The 25,147-nt window shown below is 41.3% G+C and overlaps 2 protein-coding genes across 4 annotated transcripts; one reads left to right on the top strand and one right to left on the bottom strand.

The window, feature by feature from the left end:
* Positions 1-493: 493 nt before the first annotated feature.
* rangap1b (Ran GTPase activating protein 1b) lies at positions 494-11,341 on the bottom strand. 2 transcript variants are annotated; one of them, XM_040036819.1, is made up of 16 exons: positions 10,768-11,341; positions 8,432-8,550; positions 8,182-8,309; positions 7,847-7,906; positions 7,223-7,402; positions 6,833-6,967; positions 6,529-6,687; positions 6,321-6,434; positions 6,135-6,234; positions 5,917-6,001; positions 5,650-5,827; positions 5,447-5,530; positions 5,240-5,342; positions 4,513-4,601; positions 1,670-1,791; positions 494-1,534 (listed from the first exon to the last, which is right to left on the bottom strand). In XM_040036819.1, the coding sequence occupies exons 2-16, from the start codon at positions 8,541-8,543 to the stop codon at positions 1,456-1,458; spliced, it is 1,728 nt and encodes a 575-aa protein (XP_039892753.1). In that variant the 5' UTR covers positions 8,544-8,550; positions 10,768-11,341; the 3' UTR covers positions 494-1,455. The 2 variants fall into 2 exon arrangements, with proteins under 2 accessions (XP_039892753.1, XP_039892752.1); XM_040036818.1 differs by lacking the exon at positions 10,768-11,341 and adding an exon at positions 8,906-8,999.
* zc3h7bb (zinc finger CCCH-type containing 7Bb) lies at positions 10,346-25,132 on the top strand. 2 transcript variants are annotated; one of them, XM_040036810.1, is made up of 21 exons: positions 10,346-10,689; positions 11,490-11,551; positions 11,650-11,686; positions 11,996-12,193; positions 12,415-12,573; positions 12,718-12,858; positions 12,941-12,983; positions 13,075-13,310; positions 13,427-13,712; positions 14,155-14,210; positions 14,318-14,417; positions 14,630-14,791; positions 14,903-15,108; positions 15,211-15,311; positions 15,489-15,670; positions 15,900-15,979; positions 17,395-17,642; positions 17,763-17,868; positions 18,032-18,140; positions 19,309-19,442; positions 19,951-25,132. In XM_040036810.1, exons 2-21 carry the CDS (start codon positions 11,493-11,495, stop codon positions 19,984-19,986), a joined length of 2,679 nt encoding a protein of 892 aa, XP_039892744.1. In that variant the 5' UTR covers positions 10,346-10,689; positions 11,490-11,492; the 3' UTR covers positions 19,987-25,132. The 2 variants fall into 2 exon arrangements, with proteins under 2 accessions (XP_039892744.1, XP_039892743.1); XM_040036809.1 differs by having other exon boundaries at positions 10,365-10,689; positions 13,072-13,310.
* Positions 25,133-25,147: the final 15 nt, after the last annotated feature.

The following is a 25,147-nucleotide window of genomic DNA, read 5'->3' on the forward strand; positions in this document are numbered from 1 at the left end:
GGAGGGATAAGATCAATGATCTGTGAGAGGGGGGTTTATTCTGTTGCCTCTCATGCACCTGTTGTCACTTTTATTTACACCAAAGCAGGTGAGCTACACTCATCACAGTTTCTGCTTCCTAACTGGACAGATTATATTCCTTAAGTTTAACTCTTTGTGTTTTGTTGTGATGCTCCATTATTCATCTCACCTGTTTTGTTCAACATGGATGCTTTCTGAGGACTGATACTAATAAACATCACCACTCAAAAAAACAAAAAACAAAAACAAAACCCCATTACATTTTCTTAGAACGAGTAGCCATGACAACCAACAGCAACATCAGTAGGCCCATCTTCTCCTCCCATGGCTGAAGAAGCTTAAAAGTGAAGCAGAACCCAGACTCTGTTTCAGGACACTGGGCTTTTATCTTTCTAAATCAAGGACGGTTTTTCGAGTTCAAAGGCGGCTGTTGCAGACATGACTGTGAAAACACTCAGACAAACGCAGAGGGTGTCAGGTTTGTTAGATGAACTATATTTAAGACAGAACATTTGGCACAAATTACTAATCAGGTAAACCAAAGTAATCCTCAAGGAATAGATGCACAATCAAACAGGTGATCTAAATGCTATATTCCATTCTCATACCACCAACACACAGAGCTATATGAGGTAATACACAGGATGTTGCGCAACATAAAGTCATATAAGAAACTGCAAATAAAAGTGATTCTGGTCCCTGATCATGATGATCCTGCAGTATGGGTTGGTCCCTATGAGCAGCACAATGATAGCTGTGCGTAAACAAACTCTCCCTAAAGTTGCTCTTCTTTCCCTTCAAAGAATTTATTCAAATACATTAAAAAAAAACAACATCTTTTTATTTATTTTACTTATAGATTATAATAATGTTGGCATCACAATTTCTGTCTTAGCACTCCTGAACCAGGTTTCCACAAAAATCAGTAGTTGTATCAGCGCCTGCCACACTGGTGGGATCTCTTCTACAAATTTCTCAATTGATTTCAGAAACACTGATGATATGTTAACCCAGAGATTTCCACAGATATAAAAGCATGTTTCTGAAATAAATTCCTTTTTTTTTTTTTTTTTTTTTTAAATTTGTAAATTTTAACTTGATTAATTACTAAATGTAGGATGTTCGCTTCACTTCAGGTTACAGTCATTTTAAACACATTAAGCTCAAGTCTGATTGATGTGAACTTTTTTCTTTTTTAAAACATTTGTATCTATTTTCTATAAAAATATAAGTCACAAGCACAAATAGAAAAATAAAAATTAAGACATTCTTGGACAGTCTCTGTGAAGCCTTCATAAAATATGAATGTCAGGAGCAGAAATCAGTGGTTGGACTTGGCCTTTGACTAGAAACCCCCCCCATCCCTGCTTGTTTTTCAAAGGTGAAAAACTGAATGTGAGTGCAGAGTGTGCCCCTGTGTCAGTTAACTCAATGTTAATCCTGGCACCTCCTCTCCAAAGCAGAGCTCAGCCTCTCTCTGGCGCTGCCGCATGACTTGAGAACCCCACCGTTCCTGAAGAGTCAAAAAAAAAGAAAGAAAAGAAATGCGCACGTGTGAGGCTGCGGTCTCACTCATGCAACAGGCTAACACACATTTAAATAGAAATATGAAGTTCAACTAAGTCGAGGTGATGAAAGACTGTTCTACCTGGACAGGAAGATGTGAAGCAGTGAGGCATCGTGCTTAGGGAAGTATTCCTGCTGGACAGCATGTTCCAAACATAGCAGCTGACCCGGGACCAGCAAAGCCTTTTTTGTCTTCCCTTCTCCCTGGAAGTAAAAACAATAAAGAAAAGGCTCACCACATTTAAAACCAACTTACAACCTGGCCATTACAGATTTGCCTGAAAGCTTTCAGCAAAGATCAGCTTTTTAATAGGAATTATGTGAATATGTTAAAATAATAAATAAAAATCTTTTGGGTATGAACGGTGGATGGACTGACCCATATATAGATAGTACCAATACCAATGCTGGTATTGGTACTGGATCAATACTTTTTAACCACCAGGTTCAGTATAAAACCCTCTTCATGTTATTATTACTTTTTTCCAGTAATAATAAAATATAAAAAAATATTCTTCAAACATGCACAATGAAAAATGTCTGAACCTTTTTGTGTTGACTGTCACATCTGTTTGATTTATAACCTATATAACATTTAAACAACACAAGACGACCAAAAACTGCTTTAGAGACAGACACATTTAAAGTCCTGGGCCCTATTTCAGGAAGCCGGTTTAGAAAACTCAGAGTGAAAAACGATACTCAGGGTTGAGTAACCCCGAACTGTCCAACTCGGAATATTCGGTTTCAGAAAGGCTGATAACAAGTAGTTCAGTCAACGCGGAGTTGCTTTAACCCCAAGTTAAGCGCGCGCACGAGGATACATAAAGCCCTGATTAGTGGAGCATAGATTAAGCGAGTCACCATGGAGACGGAGGGAAAGAAGGCGCGGTCAATGTATTTTACAGCGCTTGAGGCCGAAATTCTGATGGCAGCATATGCCGATAACATGCAAATTCCGCGGGAAAAAAAGTAACACAGCCTCAGCTGCAAAAGAAAGGGAGCATGCATGGCAAAACAAAGCCGACAGAGTCAATGCGTGAGTGTTAATTTAAACATTGATCTAGGGATTTCCACCCATTTAACACGTTATTTTATTATATTTTATTTTATTTTTTATTTTATACATTTGATTTTGTGATGTGATTTGAGCGCAGGTGCAACCCAACAGGCCCCAAACGTTCCTGGCAGCAAGTAAAAATGAAATATAAAAATATAGCCCAAACAGGTAAGGTGTAATTGTATTATGAGCCATAGTGCTTGGTCTGTTTGTCCGATGTAAATCAATTGCAGTTAGAGGCTACATTAATTTCCCTCTGTAAGCACTTATTGAAATTATCTGAGCACATTACAAGTACATATTTGCTTACTCTGTATGCTCAAATGCGACCCATTATAGCCAACAGAAAAAAAAGCGGAGGCCCGAAAAACAGGTGAGGGTCCTCCACCACCACCACTCACAGAGGCTGAGCAGTTGGCTTCCACATTTGTGACAATGTTGGCAGCATCACATATGATCTTCACAGTGCAGAGAACACAAATTAGCATCCATTACTATAATGAAATAATTTGTTAGTTTGAAATGCTACAGGGAACTATGTACCTGTACATTAATGCTGTGGAAAGACTTCCTGTTCACATAGTCTCCTTCATTTACTGAAGGAGCAATGATTGAAATGTGAGTGCCATCTATACAGCCAATCACGCCTGGGAACCGTGGGAATAAATGTTAAATTTAAGTAGTAGTTCAAGTATCACCACATCATGAATTAAGTTTCGTTCATCCTGCTACCTGCAATTTTGTGGCATCCCTCTTTGATAAATCTTGTGGGTCTATGACCGGGGAACACCACAAACGAGTACAGGAGACGTTTCAGTGCAACTGTAACATTCCTGACTGCCCGACAGACGGTAGCCTTGGAAACATGCTCAGTGTCACCAATATTATACAGAAAGCTCCCGTTCGCAAAAAACCGAAGTGCAATACAAATAATATGTACAGAACTGAGAGAATGTCCGCAATGTGTCACATGACCAATATTAGGCCTGAGGATGTTATTCAAATAAATTATAGATTGTGCTGAAAAACGGTAACATTCACACAGAAAATCATCAGGAAATGATAAAATGTCCGAACGCGCTCTAATCACTCTCTCCCGGCGGAGAGCTCTGCGGAGAATTTGGGCTTCAACATCTACTGGCTCTTCAAGGAAGGAGCACGCCATGTCTGACACTTCCTACAGTCAGGTTTCCGACAAAGAGGCGGAGAAGGTCAGGGTTAGTTGAAGTAAACCTGCTAGGGGGCAGGTTAGCTTCACGGAGTGTGTCGTCATAGTAACTCACTCAGAATTAATCTAAACTCGCTTTGTGAAACCGAAAACCCAGAGTTTTCGTTAACTCAGGGTATACTTACTCAGAGTTTGCACTAAACCGGCTTCCTGAAATAGGGCCCAGGTCTCCAAAAATCCCAGTTTTAAAATACATAAACAGCTGAAAGGTGTGTTTTGTTGTATTAACTAATTATTTTGAAAAGTAAAACTCAGTGATTTAGTGGTCATTAAATGTGTTCAGAATTTGCAAATTGATGATTATTGATCTCAGAACTCATGACACACTGCTCTCCCCACACAAGCTGCCTTTACAAGTTAAAAGTATCAGCATCATCAATACTTACCTTGTATTTACTCTGTATTGGATCAATCACACAGTACTAGTAAATATCAAGTATTATGGCTCTCTTAAGATAAATTCTGAGATATAACAGAATTATGGATCGCTGAAGTTCCTTAAATATTTGGATGTCTAATCTCTGTCAGCAGATTTGGAGCCCTGCCAAACCTATTCTGTGCATATAAATGACTGATATTCTGTTTATAGTTTCTCGTGAAGTGTTACATAATAGGAAGCACTGCAGCGAAGCTTTACCTTGAGTAGTCCCATCATGACCAGCAGTGTGGAGAGGAAGCAGTATGACTGGAGGGTGGAGCCAGAGAGGAGCTTCTTCAACATTGCATCTGTGGAGCACAGTGACACGCTGCATGTCAGAATCTCAGAGAATAGAAGCTATCCACGTGAAAAAGAGGACAGCACAAGAGAGAAACTGCACCTTGACGTCCTCACTAATAAGCAGCCCACTCAGTGCAATTATATTTGAGGAATCTCTGCATGCCAAAGCTTTGAAAAGGGTGTGCTGTGTTGCATTTCAATGTTTGACTATAAAAAGTGACAGAGGACCTAATTTGGTTGTTCTCATTAATTAGTCATATATAAACTGTTCCAATGGTGCCTGCTCATATTAAAAGTTTCAAACAATGACAGCAGTGTCTGTGCTGATGATCCTTGTATGTTAAAAGCTCAGACTTTAGTTTTCCTACTTTTGGCTCTTTATGCAGTCAGTGGACATGGTCATCTCAGACACACAGCTGTAGCTGTGAGCAGAAAAGCTCCACCTGCTGTTTAATCCTTTTGTTTGTGAGGGGCAGCCAATCAGAAGAAAGTTGGCTTAAATTAAGAGGAGCTTGTTTTTGATGAACTGAGAGGTGGCACCAAGGTCCAATATAAGACAAATAAGGATTATTTTGAACTTTGAATCCTGCAAATGTGGGACTAATGAGGAGCAGAATCAGTTTAATGTAAGTGTGACTTTATTCACCGATAGTATCCAGAACAGCGGTCTTGGTCTCGGGATCTTCACTGTATAGGGAACCGATTTTCAGAATGACATCAGCAGCTTTCTGTGGCTCAGATGCATCGACCTGGTGAGAAGACAGCAACAGGTTAAACCCATTCCAGCAAAGTAAAACACGCCAACACCAACATGCTACAGACACTTACTACTGACTACTTAAAAACATGTAACCTCTTGCTGAAGGTGTGTCCTCAACTCTCCCAGCTGGAGAAGCCGTTCTGCAGAGGGGCAGCTGAGGAACGACGTGATCTCCGCCTGTGGACGAACATCGAGACATCACTGAGAACTCTTTTCATTTCCCAGTTTATGTGAAGTAACTAACTGATCAACAATCACATGAAAGCAACTGTTCGTCTAATAAAGCTTCAACTTACAGGACTGTTAGGCGAAACAGGACTATTTCCATTTGTTGTTATGCCGTTTTCCTTTGCGATTTCACTGCCCTCTTCATTCTCTTCACTGCAGTCATCACTGACATCATCTTCGTCGTCGTCGTCATCATCATCATCGTTTCCACTGTCATCTTCATCACCCTCATCTCCCTCATCATCACTGTAGCAGTGAAAGTTTTAAATCTATTGTTTGCATGTTTGTGCAGTTAAACACTAAAAATTATTATGGATTTTTAAAGCCTGCGTTACCTGAGTGACTCGAGCACGTCTCCTTTGTTCATGTTCTCCATAGCCTCTCTCAAAGCCTCGCAGCCCTCCTCTCCAAGACAGTTACCTATCAGCCACAAACAAAACCAGTTTCAAACTAAAAATGTCTTTTTATTTTACATTTCTGCAGCATTGTTCAATCAACCTGGACCTTCTTTCTCCAGACACATAAAGACCCATTTCATGGTCAATGTGCATACCGTTCAGATCCAATTTCTCCATATCAGCTTTGTCTGCAACAGCCTGAGCCACCACTAGTGCTGCTGCTTCAGTGATCTCACCAAATGACAGATTAAGCTCCTGGAAAAAAAGTTGCATGAGAGAGCACTGTGAGATGTAGGAGACACAAAGGGAAACCAAGTCCTGAGCTGCGATCGTACACTGACCTTGAGGATTGGCAGTCCTTCTCTCAGGACTGCAGCGAGGGCGACAGCTCCCTCAGAACGGACCAGACAGTCACCAAAATTGATCACTTGGATGTTCCTGAGATGCCTCAGAGCCTATAAGGCCAAGTGAATTCGGGGACACAGTCAAACACCGGATAAAGGTCCTCTCTGCTTACAGAAAGTTGCTGAAAAAAAATATGGATCTCACCTGTGCCATGGGCAGCGAGCCCTTCTTGGTGAAAGTGTTGTCATTGAGGTTGAGGACTCGAAGCTCTGGGTTATGTCGAATGGCTGAAGCTAACGCCATCACACCCGAGTAGTTTATTCCATTCTGGGGCATGTGAATCTCTTCAAGGCTGCCCATCAGCTGTTGTGAAAGCGAGGAAGAAACTGCATCATGAAACAGAAATGGTCTTTGTTCCTCCCAAATCAAAAGTCCATAATATCATTACAGTTACTAAACGTCACATTTATGGTAATGTAAAACTGAACAAGGTGGGAGTATTTTGTACCTGAAAGGCCTTAGCCAAGGCGCTAGCTCCTTCATTTTCCAGGCGGTTCCTCCCTGCTATAAACACTCTTAGTCTAAGTGGAGCTCCAAGAAACGATGACTGTCTGTGGCACTCAATCAGGGCTTCAGCCAAGATCTATATTAAACATACAAACATGGATGCTGTTAGAACTATAATGCAAATACACAATAAAGTGTTACATTTTTAAAAATCTGTTAACTACATTAAAAAGCCAACATTTACGTACATAATTTGAGCCTGTGCCTCTGTACACAACCATAGCAAATTTAAAATAAGACAATCAGGGTGTGATTGATGGGCAACTAACATAAATAAATGTGTGTCTTTGTCTATATATATATTATTTGACAAAGCTGTTTGAGAGCTCACCTTTCCTCCACCAATCCCCATACCACAATTGTTGAGCTTTAGCTCCCTCAAGGTGTGGCAGGAGGGACTCTTAAGCAGCTGCTCGATTCCTTTGACACCATCTGGCCCAAAAGCATTATCACTCAGGTCCAGCTCAGTCAGCCTGGCCCCTGCACTCATTATTGCACTCCCCATGGACCTCTGAAGCACAAGAATAGACAAAAATACAGACTAGTATAAAGCACATTAGATTGTGCATGTATGAACACAAGAAAATTTCAGGAAGCGTAAAAGAACATCAACATTCATACACAGAAAACTGATGTGATATCCCTTTCACGCATAGTGGTCACTACAGTGGACAGCTATTCAAAGGCTGTTTTCTTGTATTTGTGTCAGTGCTGATTGCACATAAACCACCACTACATTGCAGTGACATGCAAAAAAAAAACTCTTTGAAAAGTACATGTTTAAAAAAATTAAGTTCAAAAACCTTTTTTTCATGTCTAAAGATGAATAAAAATACTAAAAAACCCTGATTGAGGTTTTCATAATTCATGCATGAAAGGAATATTTAACAGTTCAAGAGTATGTAAGAGGATGGATTCTTCCTTTTATTGGGGGTGTAACTCAGTGGCTTCTCACCAGGGCTGGTGGGATTTCAGAGCGTAGTCTTCCAGTGAACATGTCACTCCAGTAGCATCTCTGAAAGACACCAAAAATGGGAACAGTTAACAGAATGTATCACACTGCAGGAGAGTGTAAAGTATGAATACTGTTGGAATGTAACAGTATTGTATATTCAAGATGGAAGAATTTTGATGAAATATTTCAACTAAACAAAACTGGTTGTAGTTTGAAACGCACTTTAAATATTAGATTACTAAGACAAATAATCTGAAAAGGTTTTTTACTAACAATCAAATCCTAATGATAAATGATCCTTTACTATGATGGGAAATGGTGAACTATGAAAGCACCTGAAGCATGTCTTTGTTCTCCAGAGCCTTTGCAATGGCTTGGGCAGCTTCAACTCCCAGAGTGTTTCCTTCTAGGCGTAGAGCTCTCAAACCCTGGTACTGCTTGATGTCTCGGGCCAGCTGCTCCGCTGAAAGCACAGGGATCAATTTGTCAGATTTAAGCAGTCAACAAGGATCACCTTCATGTCTACAGCACACACAAGGGAATAACAGCAAAAATAATAAAAAAAATAGAGCTACATATTCTCACCTGATTCTGCATTGTCAAGCTTCAGTCCAAGGCCTTTGTAGCTCAACTCTCCATCACCAACATGGGTCTTAGAGAGAGCATCAGCCAGCTGAGCAATGTCATCTGAAGCCATAGTGACTCTAGAAACATCCACAAATTACGGAGAAGGGAAAAGTGACACATTTTATAAGCTTATCCAGCAACATAAATAAGAATAAATACAAGCGCAGACACAAAAAAGCCAAATGCTGTTCAGTAAGAGTTAAGAACATTCAGCGTCACAGAAACGTCAAAAAAGTACTGTCAACAACCAAGTTAGCTATTTAGCTGTTCTGTGCTAACTAGTAGTAGTGCGCAACAAGATAAACGCTGACTAAACTAAACTACACTAAACTGAGTGTTTTTTTTTCTGTCTGTTTGAGGAAAATCATCTTGTCTATGAGACACACGGCTGTCTTCAAAACGCAGACGACTTTTCAAACTAGAGAAGCTTACCAAATGGGAAAATGGTAAATAAAGCGACAACACGCCGCTTCTTCCGCGCGCCGGTTGCTAAATGCCGTGACGTCACGCCACCAGGATTTTTTTTTTCTTCGTGGATTTTGTCAGCGTCTGAGTATTATCGCCATCTGCTGTTTTCCTCTTGTCTCTGCCGTTTGAGGCCTCTGTTTGAGTTTGAGCGTTGTCTTTTCTTCTCTATGCTTAAACCAGTAAATGAAGATTGTTTTTACCAATGAAAAAAAGTCTTCCACGAGTGAAACGTTCAGGTTATTATATCAAAATTCCAACATAAGAAATCGAATTATCAAATTATTTTTTTAATTTCGAGTTATTGGCACAAACATTTGAGTTGGTGAGTCAATTTTTATTTTCCAAGTGGTGGAAACACGCTTGTTAAAGATTAAATGTAATTCAATATTTGAAAGAGTAAACAATAGATGAAAATGTTCTTTGTTTCTACAAAGAAGTTCAAAAACTCACAGGACAGGCTTTGGAATTGGCTGCTGTCCTGACTCATTCACGTTATAACTAATAGGGTTGCTTTGTGAGTCAATGTGGAGAAGCTTTCGGTAGGCCCGGGAGCTCCTCACAGGATAAAGAAGGTGACCCACGTAGGCAGACCTACAGACAGCTAAGAACAAAAATAATGACTCCAAATGTCTAGGTGAACCCTTTAATGAGCTGTGATGACGTCACGAGCATGACCTCATGCTGGACAAAATAGCCCATGAGACCAAAATGTATTGAAATGTAAAATAAATAAATAATATATGTATTTTATGTATGACGATATGTGTTTATTAATTTGATGCATATAGTTCTTTATATTTGGTCCAACCCAATCAGGTCACCCATATCAGAGGAAAAGCCCTGTATTCCTTCTGTGTTTCTTGATTTGTAGCATTTTACTTAATTTGTTAGATGCACAACTTATTATTATTAATGAATTGTGCATAAAGACTAAAGTTTTTTTTTCTTCACGTAATTAATAAATTAAAATATTAATGATGAGGAAGTCCGGGTACATGAACTATATACAGTAGTATGCAAAAGTCCTGACCTACTCTTATCTCTTTAAAGAGTAAATAAGAAGAAATTCTCTAGAGAAATGAGAACAAGTTATATGTCGTATTCAGCTAGCAACAAAGTAACTAAAGGTACAATTTAAAATAGGTTCTTTGCTACATTGTCTGTTATGTGTTGACAAATCTAACTCTTCTCTTGAGTTTGTTGCCTTTAGTACGCTTGAATGATTCACAGGTCAGTGTTAAATGGGTTAACAAACAAATATAGTGTTCCTCTGAAAATGGTCAGCTGCAAGTACTGAACTGGAAATGAGTGATAAAGCAGTGAATGAAGGATCACTGATTACTCGTTACAAGAAGATCTAGTTCCTGGAAGGAAATGCAAAGATATAAGGGGTGGCTCAAGACTTCTGCACATAACATCGTAGGGGAACGGTAGTAATTTACCAACACACACAGTTTGACACAGTTTTTGCTGCCCTCCTGCGGTCATAGGTCTCTTGTGTCTGGATACTTGTTGCCATACTGCACTGGCCATAACAGCTAGCAGCGGTAGCCAGTAGTTGAGTTGTATCTACCAGCAGCCGTAGCAATAGCTGGAAAAGTCGCTCCGTCCACACACCAATGACAGGAACACTAAACGTAAAAATATGCGCAAGGTTATGTATTGATAATTGGCTGCTTTTTCTCATCGTTATCGCCAACGCTGCATGAAGGTATCTGTGATTTTGAAAAGCGCAGCAACTGAACTCGGTGAGTTGCCGTGCTCTGTCTGGACAGGGTTTAGCTGTTAGCTTTAGCTCCACTAGTAAATGAAGTCAGCTTACTTACCCGGTAGCTAGGTAACTCTGCTTTCGTCCAATGCCCCTTTATATGTGTCACCTTAACTAGCTAAACGAGACTGTACGATGCGAGTGACTTCTATAGGAATTAAACAGTTTTCAAAGCTCCCTTTGCTTTTCTCCTCTTTACTACGGCTAAGTTACAGTGATTAGCATGTAGCCGAATTAGCTAGTTTCGTCCACTGGGTAATCCCAAATATCGGTAGAAACACTCATGTAGTGGTTTTCAGCGTTAACTGCATTAGTAGCTGACCCGACTCAAGCTGCATGTCTTATATATATTCTTATCTGATGGTGCAACATTCAGTACGAGCTGAGAAACACGTTCACATGACACGCTAACGTTAGCTATCCTCATCATAGTCCCAACATTGTTTTGGTTGTCGTTGAAAACATCTACGGGGCGTTTAAATGCCCCCCTTTAAAGAATGTCCGCAGTTTTTACGTCGATTAATGTTATTTCTTGCGTAGAGTCTCATTCCCCGGTTACGCTAAATGTTCACCCCACTAACATCAATTATGGCAGGCTTCACCGTGAGCTGACCCCGCTGTTTGTCTAGCATGTTGTAGTGCCAGGCCTTGGCGTAGGACGGGACACAGATGTGTAGCAAAGAGCGATGCTTAGGCTGCCGCTGTCAAAGCTGTAAACATTGTTGTTCAGAAAACAAACAAACAAAAATAGGTGCAAGTCAATCTTGTCTTCACATTTAGGATATGGATCCTGAACGGCAGAAACGAAGAGAGGAGATTCAGAAGGCCATGAGCTTTATCCAGTAAGAGAGAAATATCTGGAGACCACCAGTGATTTCATACCAAAGTATATAAATTTTGCACGTGTAGATGTTTGACACCTCTCCTTTCCTATCCATAGGTCTTCATTGCCTTTCCCAGAGCCAGAGAGTTATGAGGTATGTGTTGATCTGGTTTATGCTTTTTTTTGGAGCTTCATTATCACCATTTTGTTTATGTAATATTTACACGCAGACTGCCACATGACAGTACCCACATTTTGTTCTAATTTTACCCAGGCCAAGGTGTAAACTTGAGTTCAGACATTTTTTAATTTTGTCCTCAATCTGTTACGCATTCCTCTTCTTATTCCACATTCGTTTACTTTTCTTTCTGTCTAATATTGCCTGTCTTTTTTGTTTTGTTTATGTCTCTTCATTTCAATGCTCATTCAATCATTTTACCCACTTCTTACACATCCCTTTCAGGCATTTCTCACTCAGTTGGTGTGTAACTTGCTGGATGAAGGGAATTCTTGTTTTCGGGATGGAGACTGGCATCAAGCGACCCAGCAGTATGGAGAGGGGATCAGTGTTGCTCGCTATGCCCAGGCTGAGGCTCTCGTCATCCCCCATGAGCTGCTCGAGAGCCTCTACGTCAACAGGGCTGCTGCCTACTACCAGATGGTGAGAAAGAATGGGAGTGGGATGGATGTGTTACCTCCCAAAGTACTTAAAGATGTGTTCATGTGGAAGACTCGAAATCTGTAGAGAGTGAAGTCTCAAGTAAACCTGTAGATACAAGTTTCAAGATTGGTGTAGAATTATCATTACATGTAATTGTACCTTATTAAATCACCTTTGGTGGAGGTATAGGTTATAACTTTTCCTGTGTTTTTCTGACTCAGAGGGAGTACGATCGCGGCGTTCAGGACTGTGACAGCGCACTGTGTGTGTCAGAAGGAAGTCGCAGGGCTCTGTACCGCAAAGCGCTCTGTCTGAGGGAGATGGGACAACTCAGAGAGGCTTACACATGTGGAACCAAATGTCTCCTCACAGCACCAAATGTATGCCACCACTTAAAACAAAGACTTGTCATTTAATTTTGAAGCGGAATGGAATACTGTGTGAATATTGTGCTACTGATATGATAACTTCATGGTTTTTACCTATTCTGAGCATCATTTTTTTTTTAATAATTAATCTTCCAGGACAGACAGGTGAGTGATCTGGCTCAGGATCTAGCCAACAAACTGGGACTAAAGGGTCGTAAGGCCTACGTCAGCCCACAAACGGAGTCTACGGCCACTGAAGGTGACAGTCATGGAGAGACTTCCACACCCACTGGAGAGGTAGGTGCTGCTGTCACTGTGTAAAGTTTGTAATATAATGAAGCGGCTGAGTGAGAGCCTGATGGGTTCCTCCTTTCTTTAGATGTCCTCCAATGGAATTGAATCTCTGGGTGACATTTCACCAGGTATGTCAGGCTGCCACATGTTGAACTTACCTGCTCATCCCCAGCCCCACTTGTTTCTGACAGTTATGTTCTTATTCCTCCTCCCCAGCAGACATCTCCAGCGCACAGTGCATCCCCGCTCCTTTGGCTACTCCTATTCCAGTCAGCGATGACCCAACGACCACTGTGGTAACCTCGTGCACTGACCTCTCAGAGAGCCCCAGCAGCCAGGTGCCTCCCATGCAGTACTCGGTCCCGGTGTCAGAGCACATGGATGAATGCAGCAGTAGTGTTATTAAGGATGAGCTAGACAGCTTGTTAGAATCCATCCCCAAGAAAGTCAGTGAGGTGAGTGCAGGAAAAAACAATATGACTTGGCACTGTCACTAAACTGGACAGTATTTCTAACCCTTTTATTTCACCAGGAATGATCTAAACTCAGCATATTCCTGTGTCTCCTCCAGACTCCAGTGGGTGCTATTCCCACAAACCTGCCCAACACAGCAGTTGGTCTCCGGCCTCCTTACTCACCCAGCCTTCCAGCCCCTTCATCCCAGCTTTCCCAAGCCTTTTTTAGCTCTTCGATCAGCGACATTCCTCCTCTGGAAGCTTACTCGTCGCTGCGGGACCAGGGCTCCACCCAGGCGCAGGACGCACTGGGAGGCTTTTCCACGACGTCTATGGAAGGAGAAGGGAAGGCAGGAGTCGCCGCTGGGGGACTCGACTCATTGTCAGAGTACACTCTCCCTGGTGAGCGGAAAGGGAAAGTTTTCATGAATGGTTTGCTGCTTGACAACACATGTTGATCTAAGTAAAAAACTTTTGTGAAGAAAAAGCATTTAAGGGTTTAAAATAAATTGCACATGGAATGCTTATGTGCATAAGGATGCTTATGCAGTTTAGGATCTGATGGTTTGCACTTAAAATGACTTAGTGCAGCTGCAGGAATGAAAGTGTGTCGATAAGCATGCCAACTGTGATTTAAGTACAGTATAGACGATATTACCCCATACCAATAGGATGCACATTAATTAAATTTGACCCAGTACAATGATTTTAAGTTGCTTATCTGCCAGAGCACAGTTTCTAGGGAGCTGGCTTTAACCTGAGATATGCATCATCAGCAGACGGTGTGAGTCAGCAACAATACAATGTGAAGTCTGACATCAGTGTCCTTGTCTGTGTTCTTCAGGGGGACGAGTGTGTCACAGCTTCATTCCTGGAATGCGCAACCACAGTGCACATGCAGTAAGCAAAACACACATACCTGTTACAAGAAATCCATTTTATTTTTTAGTTGTTTATTTACATTGTCTTTCTTTTATATCACATCTCTTTCTACTCTTCTTTTTCAGAATGGTCCAGCAGGGACCAACCTGTCTCTGCTCTCCAGGAATCCTCTGGCTGCCACACACGAGTTTCGGCAGGCCTGTCATGCCTGTTACAGCAGAATAGGTTTGTATTACCAGCCTTTGACATGCTGTCCTTTGTCCTGAATTTTCTGAATGTTCACAGTAGGGTGTTGCAGCATCACTGTGTCTAATGTATGAATTGCTGGACATTTCTTGGGGAATTTTTAACTTAGTTGCTGACAAGATGTTAACAGAAGACCACTTATTGCTCTTTTTGAAATAATCAGTATCTAACTATTTCTTCCTCCTACTCAGGTCCACGAGTGATGGACTATAAGTATCAGCCAGAGGCAGCACATCGCTGTAAAAGAGATGTGCTGCTGTGTCGTCTCAAAAATTCAGACGACCCCACCTGGAAGAGGATTCGGCCCCGGCCTGCACGGAACAATTTCCTGGGGGCTTTTGTACTCTGTAAGGGTATGTTTCCCGTGGGGAGTTAACGCTGGAATATGTAATCTATCAGATACACATTTGATCACCATTACATTTATATTCTGTTGAGTATTCTCTCTCTGCCTGGTCCCACAGAGGTACAGGAGCGTCAGGAGTGCCAGTATGGGGAGAACTGCACGTTTGCGTACTGCCAGGAGGAGATCGATGTGTGGACTCAGGAGAGGAAAGGCGCTCTGAGTCGAGAGCTGCTGTTTGATCCTCTGGGCAGCACGGAGAGGCGGGCACTGAGTGTCACCAGACTTCTGCAGCTCCACATGGGCATGTTCATGTTCCTCTGTGAGGTCAGACCACAGTCTGCTACACATTTCCTCTTTAGATTCTTTGGCGTTTGTAAAAGTGGAAATGGATCTTCACTCGTCTGCCTTAACTTTCTTTCTTAACAGGAATGCTTTGACAGTAAACCTCGCATCATCAGCAAACGCAGCAAAGAAAACTTGGCGGTCTGTTCAAATCTCACAGCTCGACACCCGTTTGACGATAACAAGTGAGTGTAACAGGTTTACCGTGTCTTCACTTTGCTGAAGTAACTGGTTTTCTAATCAGTTTAGCTTTTTCTAATAAAATTCTGATTGATTTTTTTCTTTAAGTGGTAAAAGCTGGTCACTGTACAGAAAAGAGACAAATGTGTCATCATGTGCTTTAATCTTACTTTCTCCTGCAGGTGCCTGGTGCATGTGGTTAGGTCAGCCAATGTGCGATACAGTAAGGTGCGTCCTCTTCACCCTCTCTGCCAGTTTGATATTTGTCGGCATGAGGTTCGCTATGGCTGCCAGCGTGAGGACAGTTGCTCCTTTGCGCACTCTGTCATAGAGCTCAAATGCTGGGTTCTGCAGCAGGACACAGGTAGGTAGAAACCAGACTCAGCTGCAATTTTAATTTGTTCAAGATATTAAATGTAATCCAGTAAACAGTCATTAATAATAGCGCTCACTCTTGACAAATGTCTGACATATTTGAATGTTATGGAAAAGCAGCTGTTGTAAACACAATGACAATCAGCACTAACCAGCAGTTATTAACTGAGCATCAAATAAAGATGCTTTCACTGAGCTGTGACAAACATTTCCTGTAGGTATCACCCATGAAGAGATGGTGCAAGAGTCCAAGAGGCACTGGCAACGACTGGAGCAGAATGCACAGAAGCAGCAGAAGGTGAGGCTGTAAAAAGTCCCTGAGACATTTGGATACATTTTGGGTGATCGCAGTCCTTAAAGAGTTTTAAATGTCTTTAAATACATGGTAAAAAAAAATTAGAGGAACACTTTGAAACCATGTCAGATCTTAATGGGGGGAAAAAAATCCTGTTGGATATCTACGCTGATATGCACTGGGTAATGTGTTAGGAATTAAACAATGCCACATCATTTGATACATGCAGTCCGACACTGTAGGGGCATGCTCCTAATGAGAAGATGGATGATGGGCGAAGGCATCTGTGAGCTCCTCTGCAGAGTCTAAAGTTCAGGCTGGCAGTGTGAGTTGGACCGAAACATAATATCCCAGACGTGTCCGCTTGGATTTAGTTCAGACGGAGAAACTGCACCAGGGTAGGGTCTGAAAGTGAATCCAAGGAATTCATCCTCATACCTGAATTCTGTTGAGTTCTGTGTGTTTCTTCATGGATATGTCTCCTCAGACCATCACTAACCCACCAACAGACCTTTAATTCTAAACGATGATACAGGGAGGATAATCTTCTCCACTGCTTCTCCAGACCCTTTCATGTTTGGGACATGTGCTGATTGTTTGGTGAAAGATATTTACACCAGAGTCCTCCTGTAGGTCATTTTGTAGCTCTGGCAGTTTTCGTCCTGTTCCTGCTTGCACAAAAGAGCAGATGCCGGTCCTAGTGATGGGTCAAGGAGCTTCTATGGCCCTGTCCAGCTCTCCCACTGTAACTGCCTGCTTCTTGGAAACTCCTCTATGCTCTTGAGACTGTGCTGGGAGAAACGGCAAACTTTCTGGCAATGATGATGTGCTATCCTGAAGGAGTTGGACCACCTGTGCAATTTCTGTAGGATCCAGATATCGCCTCATGCTACCAGTAGTGATTTTATTTAATATTTATTTAATTTAATTTATCTAAAACTGGGCACAAGAAACTGTTGTATTTGGTGGTTAGAACTGGTGCTTTAATTCGTCGCTCATACGCTCTAGAAGTGATTTTTTTCCGTTGCACATTGCTTTGAAGTTGACACCTGGTCTATTGCAGATATTCCAGGGTCTGGTTGCCTAGGTGACCTTGTAATGTATTTACTACTACGTTATGCAATGGTATTCTTCCCTCTCATTGGTAATCACTTCAGTTGCTTGCCTGGAAGTTGAGAAAAGTTTTTCTTGGGTTTCGCCCAGTTTTTGTCACCAATGGTTATTTTGTCCGAAGTCACTTAACGACGTGGAATATCATTCACTTTCTCTTCCAATGTGTACAATGTCTAAGACTCCTGGTTAGACCCAAAATTGGATAAATGTCTTTAAGTTTGTGCATTTTGTAGCTTTCTAGGGGTAATGCAGGAATTCATTCCTCTGTTTTCTCATATTTAATGAATGAATTTGTTTTGTTTCAGCCCATCCACATACCCCATCCAAGCAGCAGTGTTCCTGTAGGAGGGCTTGGGGGAATGGGTGGCGGAGTAGGAGTAGGAGGAGATTGCATAGGTGGCAGTGGTGTGAGCCCAGTGGGTGGGTTAGGAGCAGGAAGAGGTCGCCCCCTCAACCTGAAAATGAAGTTTGTGTGCGGTCAGTGCTGGAGAGAAGGTCAGGTCAACGAGCCGGACAAGAACCTCAAGTACTGTACTGCCAAGGCACGGCACAGGTGAGGCCCCATTCACACATGCACACGTGCTGACTGTGTTTTCTCAGGTGGTCTAACAAGTTTGATGACTTTATGTCACGGTATCTTTAAGGCTCCCATGTTTGCTCTCTGTTTCTTCAGCTGGACGAAAGAACGCCGGGTGTTGCTGGTAAAGTCATTTGAGAAGAAGAAGTGGGTTGTTGTTCGGCCTCTTCCCTTCTCCCGCACCTATCCACAGCAATATGACGTGAGTTCCTCTGTTTTTCTTTCCTCTTCAGTTCATGTTTACTCCACCCTCTTTCTGCCCGTCCACCTCTCACATGTAGAATCCAGCTGACTGGTTTTGCCTCGGGGCACAGCCGTTTTTGTAACTCACAAACTTGAATCTTTGCTTTACATATTTCACCCAGATGTGCGTGCACGTGATGAAGCAGAAGAAGTGCCACTATATTGGGAACTGCTCTTTTGCCCACAGTCTTGAGGAGAGGGACGTCTGGACGTACATGAAAAACAACAGCTGTAAGCTTCTGGTTCAGCCTAGGACAACTGTACTGAGATCAGGCCATTAAGAGCTTGTAAATATACAAAGGCAGCAGTGTGCGAGCTCCACCTTACACTTTCATATGTGGATTAAGTGATTCAGGTTGGAGTTTGTCATGTGAAAAAGTCAAATGGAGACTGGGACAAATAAACATTTAATCTCTTTAAGGATTAGGTTCTTTATCCAATAAAAACACTATTGTTGTGTTGGGAAAAGTGCACCCTTCACTCTAAAAAGAAGTATTGCAGCCTTTAGCTGCACACAACAATGACAATACTACTAAGACTATATTATGCAAAATGACTTCATTTGCATGGGATTTGAATTTGGGCTTATTCCCTGATCCACCAGCGTCCCTTATTGAGCCATGGTTAATTAGTGTAGTAATGAGAGATCCAACATTCAGACCTCACATTATCTTCAAGAGCTCTTTGATGTGATGTAGAATTTGTTGTTTATTCAATAGCTGCAGCCATCTAATTCCCTGCGGCTGCTGACAAACCTCAAACCATAACATTTCCACCCCCATGCTGCTTCTGAGAACTAGACTTCTGCAGGTCCTTGAATTTTGTTTTATTAGATCGTCTGAATGTAAGACCCTAAATGTGCGCTACAATGCAGTCAGGTTTCCAAAATTGTTTGGATTATGGAATTAGGTTACTTATCTAAAGGAGGTATAACTCCATTAACTTCTGTTTGTTTGTTGTTTTGAGTTCATCCCACTGTAACAAAACCGAGCCGGGGCAGACTGTCCAGACCCTAAATGGCTGGATCTTCTCATTCTTTTCCTTTTTTAAATAAATTTAATGGATATTTATATGCAAGATGCACTTTTCATGAAAACAAAACAAACAGGTTTATCTGTAGTCACTATTATAAAGATAATGCTAAAAAAAACGGACACTATTTTCCACTTAGTTTGGGAAAAATACTACATTAGTGAAAATGGGCTTTGTTTAGCTGGATCTGTTTTTAATTTTCTTATCATGCTCTCATATCCACCGTCCCTTTGTCCTCAACTGCAGCCACTATAAAAGCCTCTAATTCTTTTCTTTTTTGTATTCCATTTGCACTCACTGTTTTTGATAACCATCTTCAAGGTTACTGATATTATCTTAATTTTCCGTCTTCCCTCGATCCTTTTAGTGAGAGACATGCAGCAGATGTATGAACTGTGGCTGCAGCTCACCAATCAGAGCAGACGCTCAGATAACTCTGCTGTGACCCCGCCCCCAGAAGACAAGCAGGTCACCATAACAGCAGATTACACAGAAGCCATGGTGAGTGTTTAAAAAGACGTCAATATCCGAGGTCAAACCTTGCTTATTTTCCTATTCTTAATCTCCACTGAGCAAAATATGATGATGAGCAGATTGCAACAACAGACTGTATATGAAAGGCAAAAACATTTGGTTTCTGGTCTCCACATTTTGACAGGTATAGTTTTAGATTTTAGGATTTTCCATTAGGTGGCAGTGCCTGGTACCGTGTACTTTTCCATGTACTTTTTTTAGTACCTATTCAGCTGGCCCTGTTGCTATAACAAGCCATGCACATTATGTCGTACTTGTAATGGAGACGGCCAAAACAGAGTCGATCTAAGCAGATACTAGTGAAAAAGGGCTATTATATTATTATTATTAGTCATCAGCTAATGCTCATGGCACATTTCTACAACTTAGTGCTTACTGTTGGTTTTTAATGTTAAAGTCTGTCGGGACTGTTTGGAGCGCCACATCTGTGCAGCTTGTTGGCATGTCACACAACAGATGGTTTGCGTCATTTCAGGGAGGCCGGCAGTTATCGGACGGGGACGACCTTTAGGCGAAGCTGTGTTGAATAGAAGCAGCCAATCGCCGCCGAACTGCATCAGAGAGATGGGCATGCCACACCAGCTACAACCGAACAGTCTGTCATCTTACCAGTCTGACCTTCTCTAACATCTCGACAGCAGCGAGAAAGCAAATTGACATGAAAAACAATTGAACCCACCCTCACACAAACATTTTACACACAAATCACAGGAGCCAATTCAAGCTTTGTAAATACAGTGCGGGACATAAGCCTTTTGTTTTCCCATCATGCTGCAGTCAGAATATGACTCCTTTAGGTTCCCAGAAATTCCAGAGACAGCTTTTTTTGTTTTGACTAAAGTAAGTGTTCCCAAGTGTTTTCATACAGCAGCTCTGTCCACCAGAATCCATTGTTTTGGTTGTTTCTTTGTTTTTCCAAATCCTTGTTGCACTGGAGCAGTTCTTGGGTGAGCGCGCTGGTCGCAGCTCTAACATTTTTCTCGCTGATAGTTCAGAAACCCAGTAAATGCTCGCCATTCCAGCGGGCAAATGCTCTCAGTGCTGTAATGGCTATCAAAAGTGAAGAAACTGTAACACATTGGAGAAAGAGGCTCCTGGTGGACATGCCTCGCTAAGCTCTGCAACAACCAAATCCTGCTCTTCTTCCTTTGTGGGAATATAGTGAGAGGATCAGAATAAATTCAATTGATTTCTGAGCAACATTTTTGTTTTCCAAGGAGAGTTACACGGTTCCTTGTTCTATTGTCTGCCATATTGGTAGAAGCTATGAATGTAATGCCTGCATGGGCCTTCATAAAGAGAAGATTAGTCATGTAACATGTTGCTGTGCCGGAATGTATGCAAGTTTATTTCCCAAAAACGGTTTAATTGCAGTTCTCGCCCCTCTTTTATAGAAAAAAAAAGGCCCCTTAGTAGCTGGTTGTGTTATCATACCAACGCTTCCTGAGTGGGATGAGCACAGACACATTCTTACTTGGTAACCTTATACCTGCTGCCCACAGAGAGTCAACTTGAATGTCATTTTCTCTCATGCTGACAAAAGAGGGAGGTAAAATTATGCTTTCACAACATAGTTGATCAAACCCCTTGATTAAAGTACACAAGGCTGATGGCTAAGATTCCTCGAGGCTATATTCTTCATAAAATACTGTACTGGCATGCAGCTGACAGACGGGTGAAGCTGGTGTTGGAGAGCTACCGAGAAGTGACTGCAGCATTTCACAATCCCATCTGGAGTTGCCCTTCTGTAATGGATCAGACTGAGGGTGGCTGTTTAAAAGTAATGATCTCACTTGGACTGAAGCAAAGTGAAAATGTTGCCTGTGCAGAATATTTGAGTTGTAAGAGGGGAAAAAATAGCTTTGTAGTTGTTCAAGATGAAAGAATGACATCCAGATGAATAATAACTTAAACATAAAGATATAATAAGGATGATTGAAACTATATTTTTCTAGTTTAAAGTTGTATTGTTTGAGAAGATTTGAATGCAAAGGCAAGTGGGCATTCCTTCAGTCCAGCTGAGTTCATCACAAACCAGTTGCACTCCCACATCCTTCAGATGGAGACCGGTGTTCCTCATATGAGCCCAAATGTATCTGTTCCCGATAGCTAACGATAGCCCGCCTGGGGGAAACGTGCTAGCTTGAGACGGGGAAAGAATTCACACCACATATTGTGCCTATAAACAGCACCACATGTGACTGACACACACACACACACACACACACACACACACACACACACACACACACAGGATATCTGTTGCCATCTTATTCTAGCCTTTAATGTGGATAGACACGATGAAGGTATGTCTATATTCAGATACATACATATTATACATATTTACAAATAATGCTATACTACTAATAATAATTGATAACTTAGCAGTTAAGCTTAATAAATATATAACCTGAAAACCTGTATTGATTACATAGAACTTCTTGTTATTGAGGTATTGCTATATGACATGTATCGCTGAACTAGATGACTATAGTGAATTTTTTTTTTTTTAAAGATTCTTTTTATTTTGAAAAGTTTTCCTTCAGTGTGGGTTGTTCCAGACAGGGTTAGATACAAGTGGCTGAATGTGGAGAGATGGATCACCGAAAGGGTTAAATATTTGCACTTGGAGCAGAGGGCTAGAAGTCAAACAAGTCAGTCAAGTTGAAGTTGTTTTTTTTGTTTTTTTTTTCCGCAATCAGAACAGCGTAAACTGGATTTGCAGGATGCTGTAATTTTCCAGTTGTACACTCTGTTAGTACAGGAGAACGCTGTGGTTAAGAGCAGCAAAGGAGAGACCTAAAGAAACAAGAGCATCAAACCACAGGATACTTACTTTACATGAGTTTTCTGATGTTGCTGACCACTGAACGAGCTGACCAAAAATGCAGCTCGCACGTCAGTCTGGCAGGTCGCGTGGCAGCAGATCAGGCCTTGTCTGGAACAGCCCTCTTATTAGCTTCTTCGAGGGATCGTATTACTACTGCTCCTAGTATTATGATGAATATGATGACTATAATGATTGCTATTTCGATTTCTCTTCTATATGCTATTGATATATGTATGTTAATTGCAATGTATAACTCTCTCTTTATATATGTATCCATGTATGAATATAATATGCATCTGTGTATGCTGCTAGTGTACAGCTCTGTTTGGGGGTGAAGGCAGTGAGCAGAAAACACAGATTCTGGTAGATTTCATTTATCAGCTGCCAACAGCTGTAGACTTGTAAATGAGTGCTATATCTGAGATCTTCTGGTAGGACCAAAGGGTAAAACTAGATAGTTGATGATTAAAGTATATATACTGTAACGTCTTTCCTTCTTGCAGTGTCTCAGTTTGATCCTACCAGCAGAACTCACTGCTCACTGCCTTTGCTTTGCCTCTTTGGTTGAGCTGATTCACCGGGCAAGGACAGATCTGGAAACGACCGCATACACAGAGGCTTATATACTCCCGTATAGCGCCTTATTCAATATACTTCACCTATAAGATGATAACATACCCCTATTGTATAACCCTCCTTACTATATACAGTATATGATACTTGATACCTATTATAATACTTAGACACCCTTATAAGGTAATCTGAATAAGAGATGATGGGCTGTCTTTTTTTCCGTGGCTGTTGAAAAGTGTGCTGTGGTCAGAAATGTGTTCTCATCTTGCTTTTGACAGTTAAATGGGACAGGCTATAAAGGAGAGTGGCGCTCACCCAAAGAAAATATAATTTGAGGTTTTTTTAAATCCCATTTGGCCAACATAGACTAAAATTTGTCGATCTGGATTTAGATTTTTGCTGTTTAAATAAGAGAGCAAATCATTTGAGGTGAGGCTCCTCTCCCTAGTGTTTGTGAGAGAGGTCGGGGAAACAAAGAAGCAAATGTCTGGGCTGCTTGTTGTGTGCGTGCCGTTTAAAAGCCGACGAATCATGACACAACCTTATCGAGCGTGTGACGGATTCTGGTGCCAAAGCATCTGATAAAACAGTCAGATTTGCTCGCGTATATGTGGAAGAAATTACTTTTCTCTACCCCCCCTCTTAAAATAAAGGGGGTCAAATAATGAATTTTGTTGCTCACACAGGCATGCTTCTTCTGAATGTCACCTGACTTCAAAGTTGTGTGTTCTGATAAAGTGTCCTGATCCAGTCACTTCACTTTAATGCATCTTGCCGCAGTGAAATGACATTACACGCTGCCCATTTGCTGCTCCAAAAAGAAATATTCAAGTGACCTACCATCCCGTTGCCTCTTTGCCACTCCGGCTCCCCCACCCTCCGATGAAGTTTGTGTCATGTGTTTGGCAGCACCAACACACACCTACACAGCTACAAAAGACTGAATGAATCAGTTTTCAAAAGGTTAGAATTTTTTTTTATTTTTTGGGTTATTGTTTTCGGCAACTTCGAATGAGGAAACCAGGGATGCAAGAAGTGGAAAAAACAAGGCCTCTGTTTATTTGTTTGTTTTGTATGTTTTTCTTTTTTTAAAACAACATTTTGTTGTTATTTTTTTTCCCCTTCTTGACTTTTTCTCTTTTCTCCTCCCTGGTTGGAAGTTGATGATCACACATGTGGACCAAATCTCTTGAAAGCATTTAATAAACTTTTAGAAAAAACAAAACCCAGTGGATTCTATTCCTTAAAATTAAGCACCCTGACATTAATCCATGATTGGTGGCAGTCAAAATGTGAAACGCTGAAACTTAATGGTGACAGGATTTATTACAAACCGGTCTGACTGTGCCACGCTCAGAGTTTAACGAGTCCTACACGTGACTTACAGAGATCTTACAAAACACCCTTTGCAGAGCCTGCTCTTCAGTCTGAGGCCTTAGATGCACTTTGGAGCCACAGTGAAAGTTAAATGGAGACTCTCCTCTGCCCTTTAATTTAGACATTTCTCTCAGCAAACATAAACTGCATGAATAGACTCCATAAAAGTTCATAATTAGTATAATACAGGGGTGTCAAACTCATTTTACACTGAGCCGCATGCAGCTCATTTTGATCTTAAGTGGGTCGGACCAGTGAAAGTAAAGAAGATAGAAAACTACACAATTAATTCCTGAGATTACGTTTCAACAGCATCTCTCTTTTTCTGCATAATAAAGAGATCCCGCTCTAGTAAATGAAAGATATGTCCACAGCACTCTTTAGACTTGATCTAAGTAATAGATGTGTAAATTATAGAAAAAGTAACAATAATAAAGTTATAGAGTAGATGCTGAAAAAAACGGGAAAAGACTTGTCTGTCATTTTTAAAAAATCTATTACTCGTTTTCTCTGGTGTATTATAAACCGTGGGACCGTGGGAAGCTACAGCTTTCGCAGAATACAGTTAAAAATCCAATACTTAACCCCTCCACTCACATTTACCAAAGCTGCAGCGGGCCACACTGGGGTCTGACGCGTGCCCCTGGAGCTTATATTTGACACCCATTGGACTGTTTCTGTCTTAGTTGGTGTAAAACGTGTGTATAGACGAGCATTACAAGGCCTATACTTTACATAATTGCTATTCCAGACATATAACTGGAACGTAAATGTGGGCTAGCTTAAATTTAGCCTCATGCTTGCTCCTAAGTCCCCCACACGGTGACCCTAAGCGAGTTACTCTATGATAATATACGCCATGTTTAAAAAAAAAAAACAAAAAAAAAACACC

The sequence above is a fragment of the Simochromis diagramma genome, unplaced genomic scaffold (assembly GCF_900408965.1).
Source record: "Simochromis diagramma unplaced genomic scaffold, fSimDia1.1 OVJJ01000371.1, whole genome shotgun sequence".
Classification (NCBI taxonomy): domain Eukaryota; kingdom Metazoa; phylum Chordata; class Actinopteri; order Cichliformes; family Cichlidae; genus Simochromis; species Simochromis diagramma.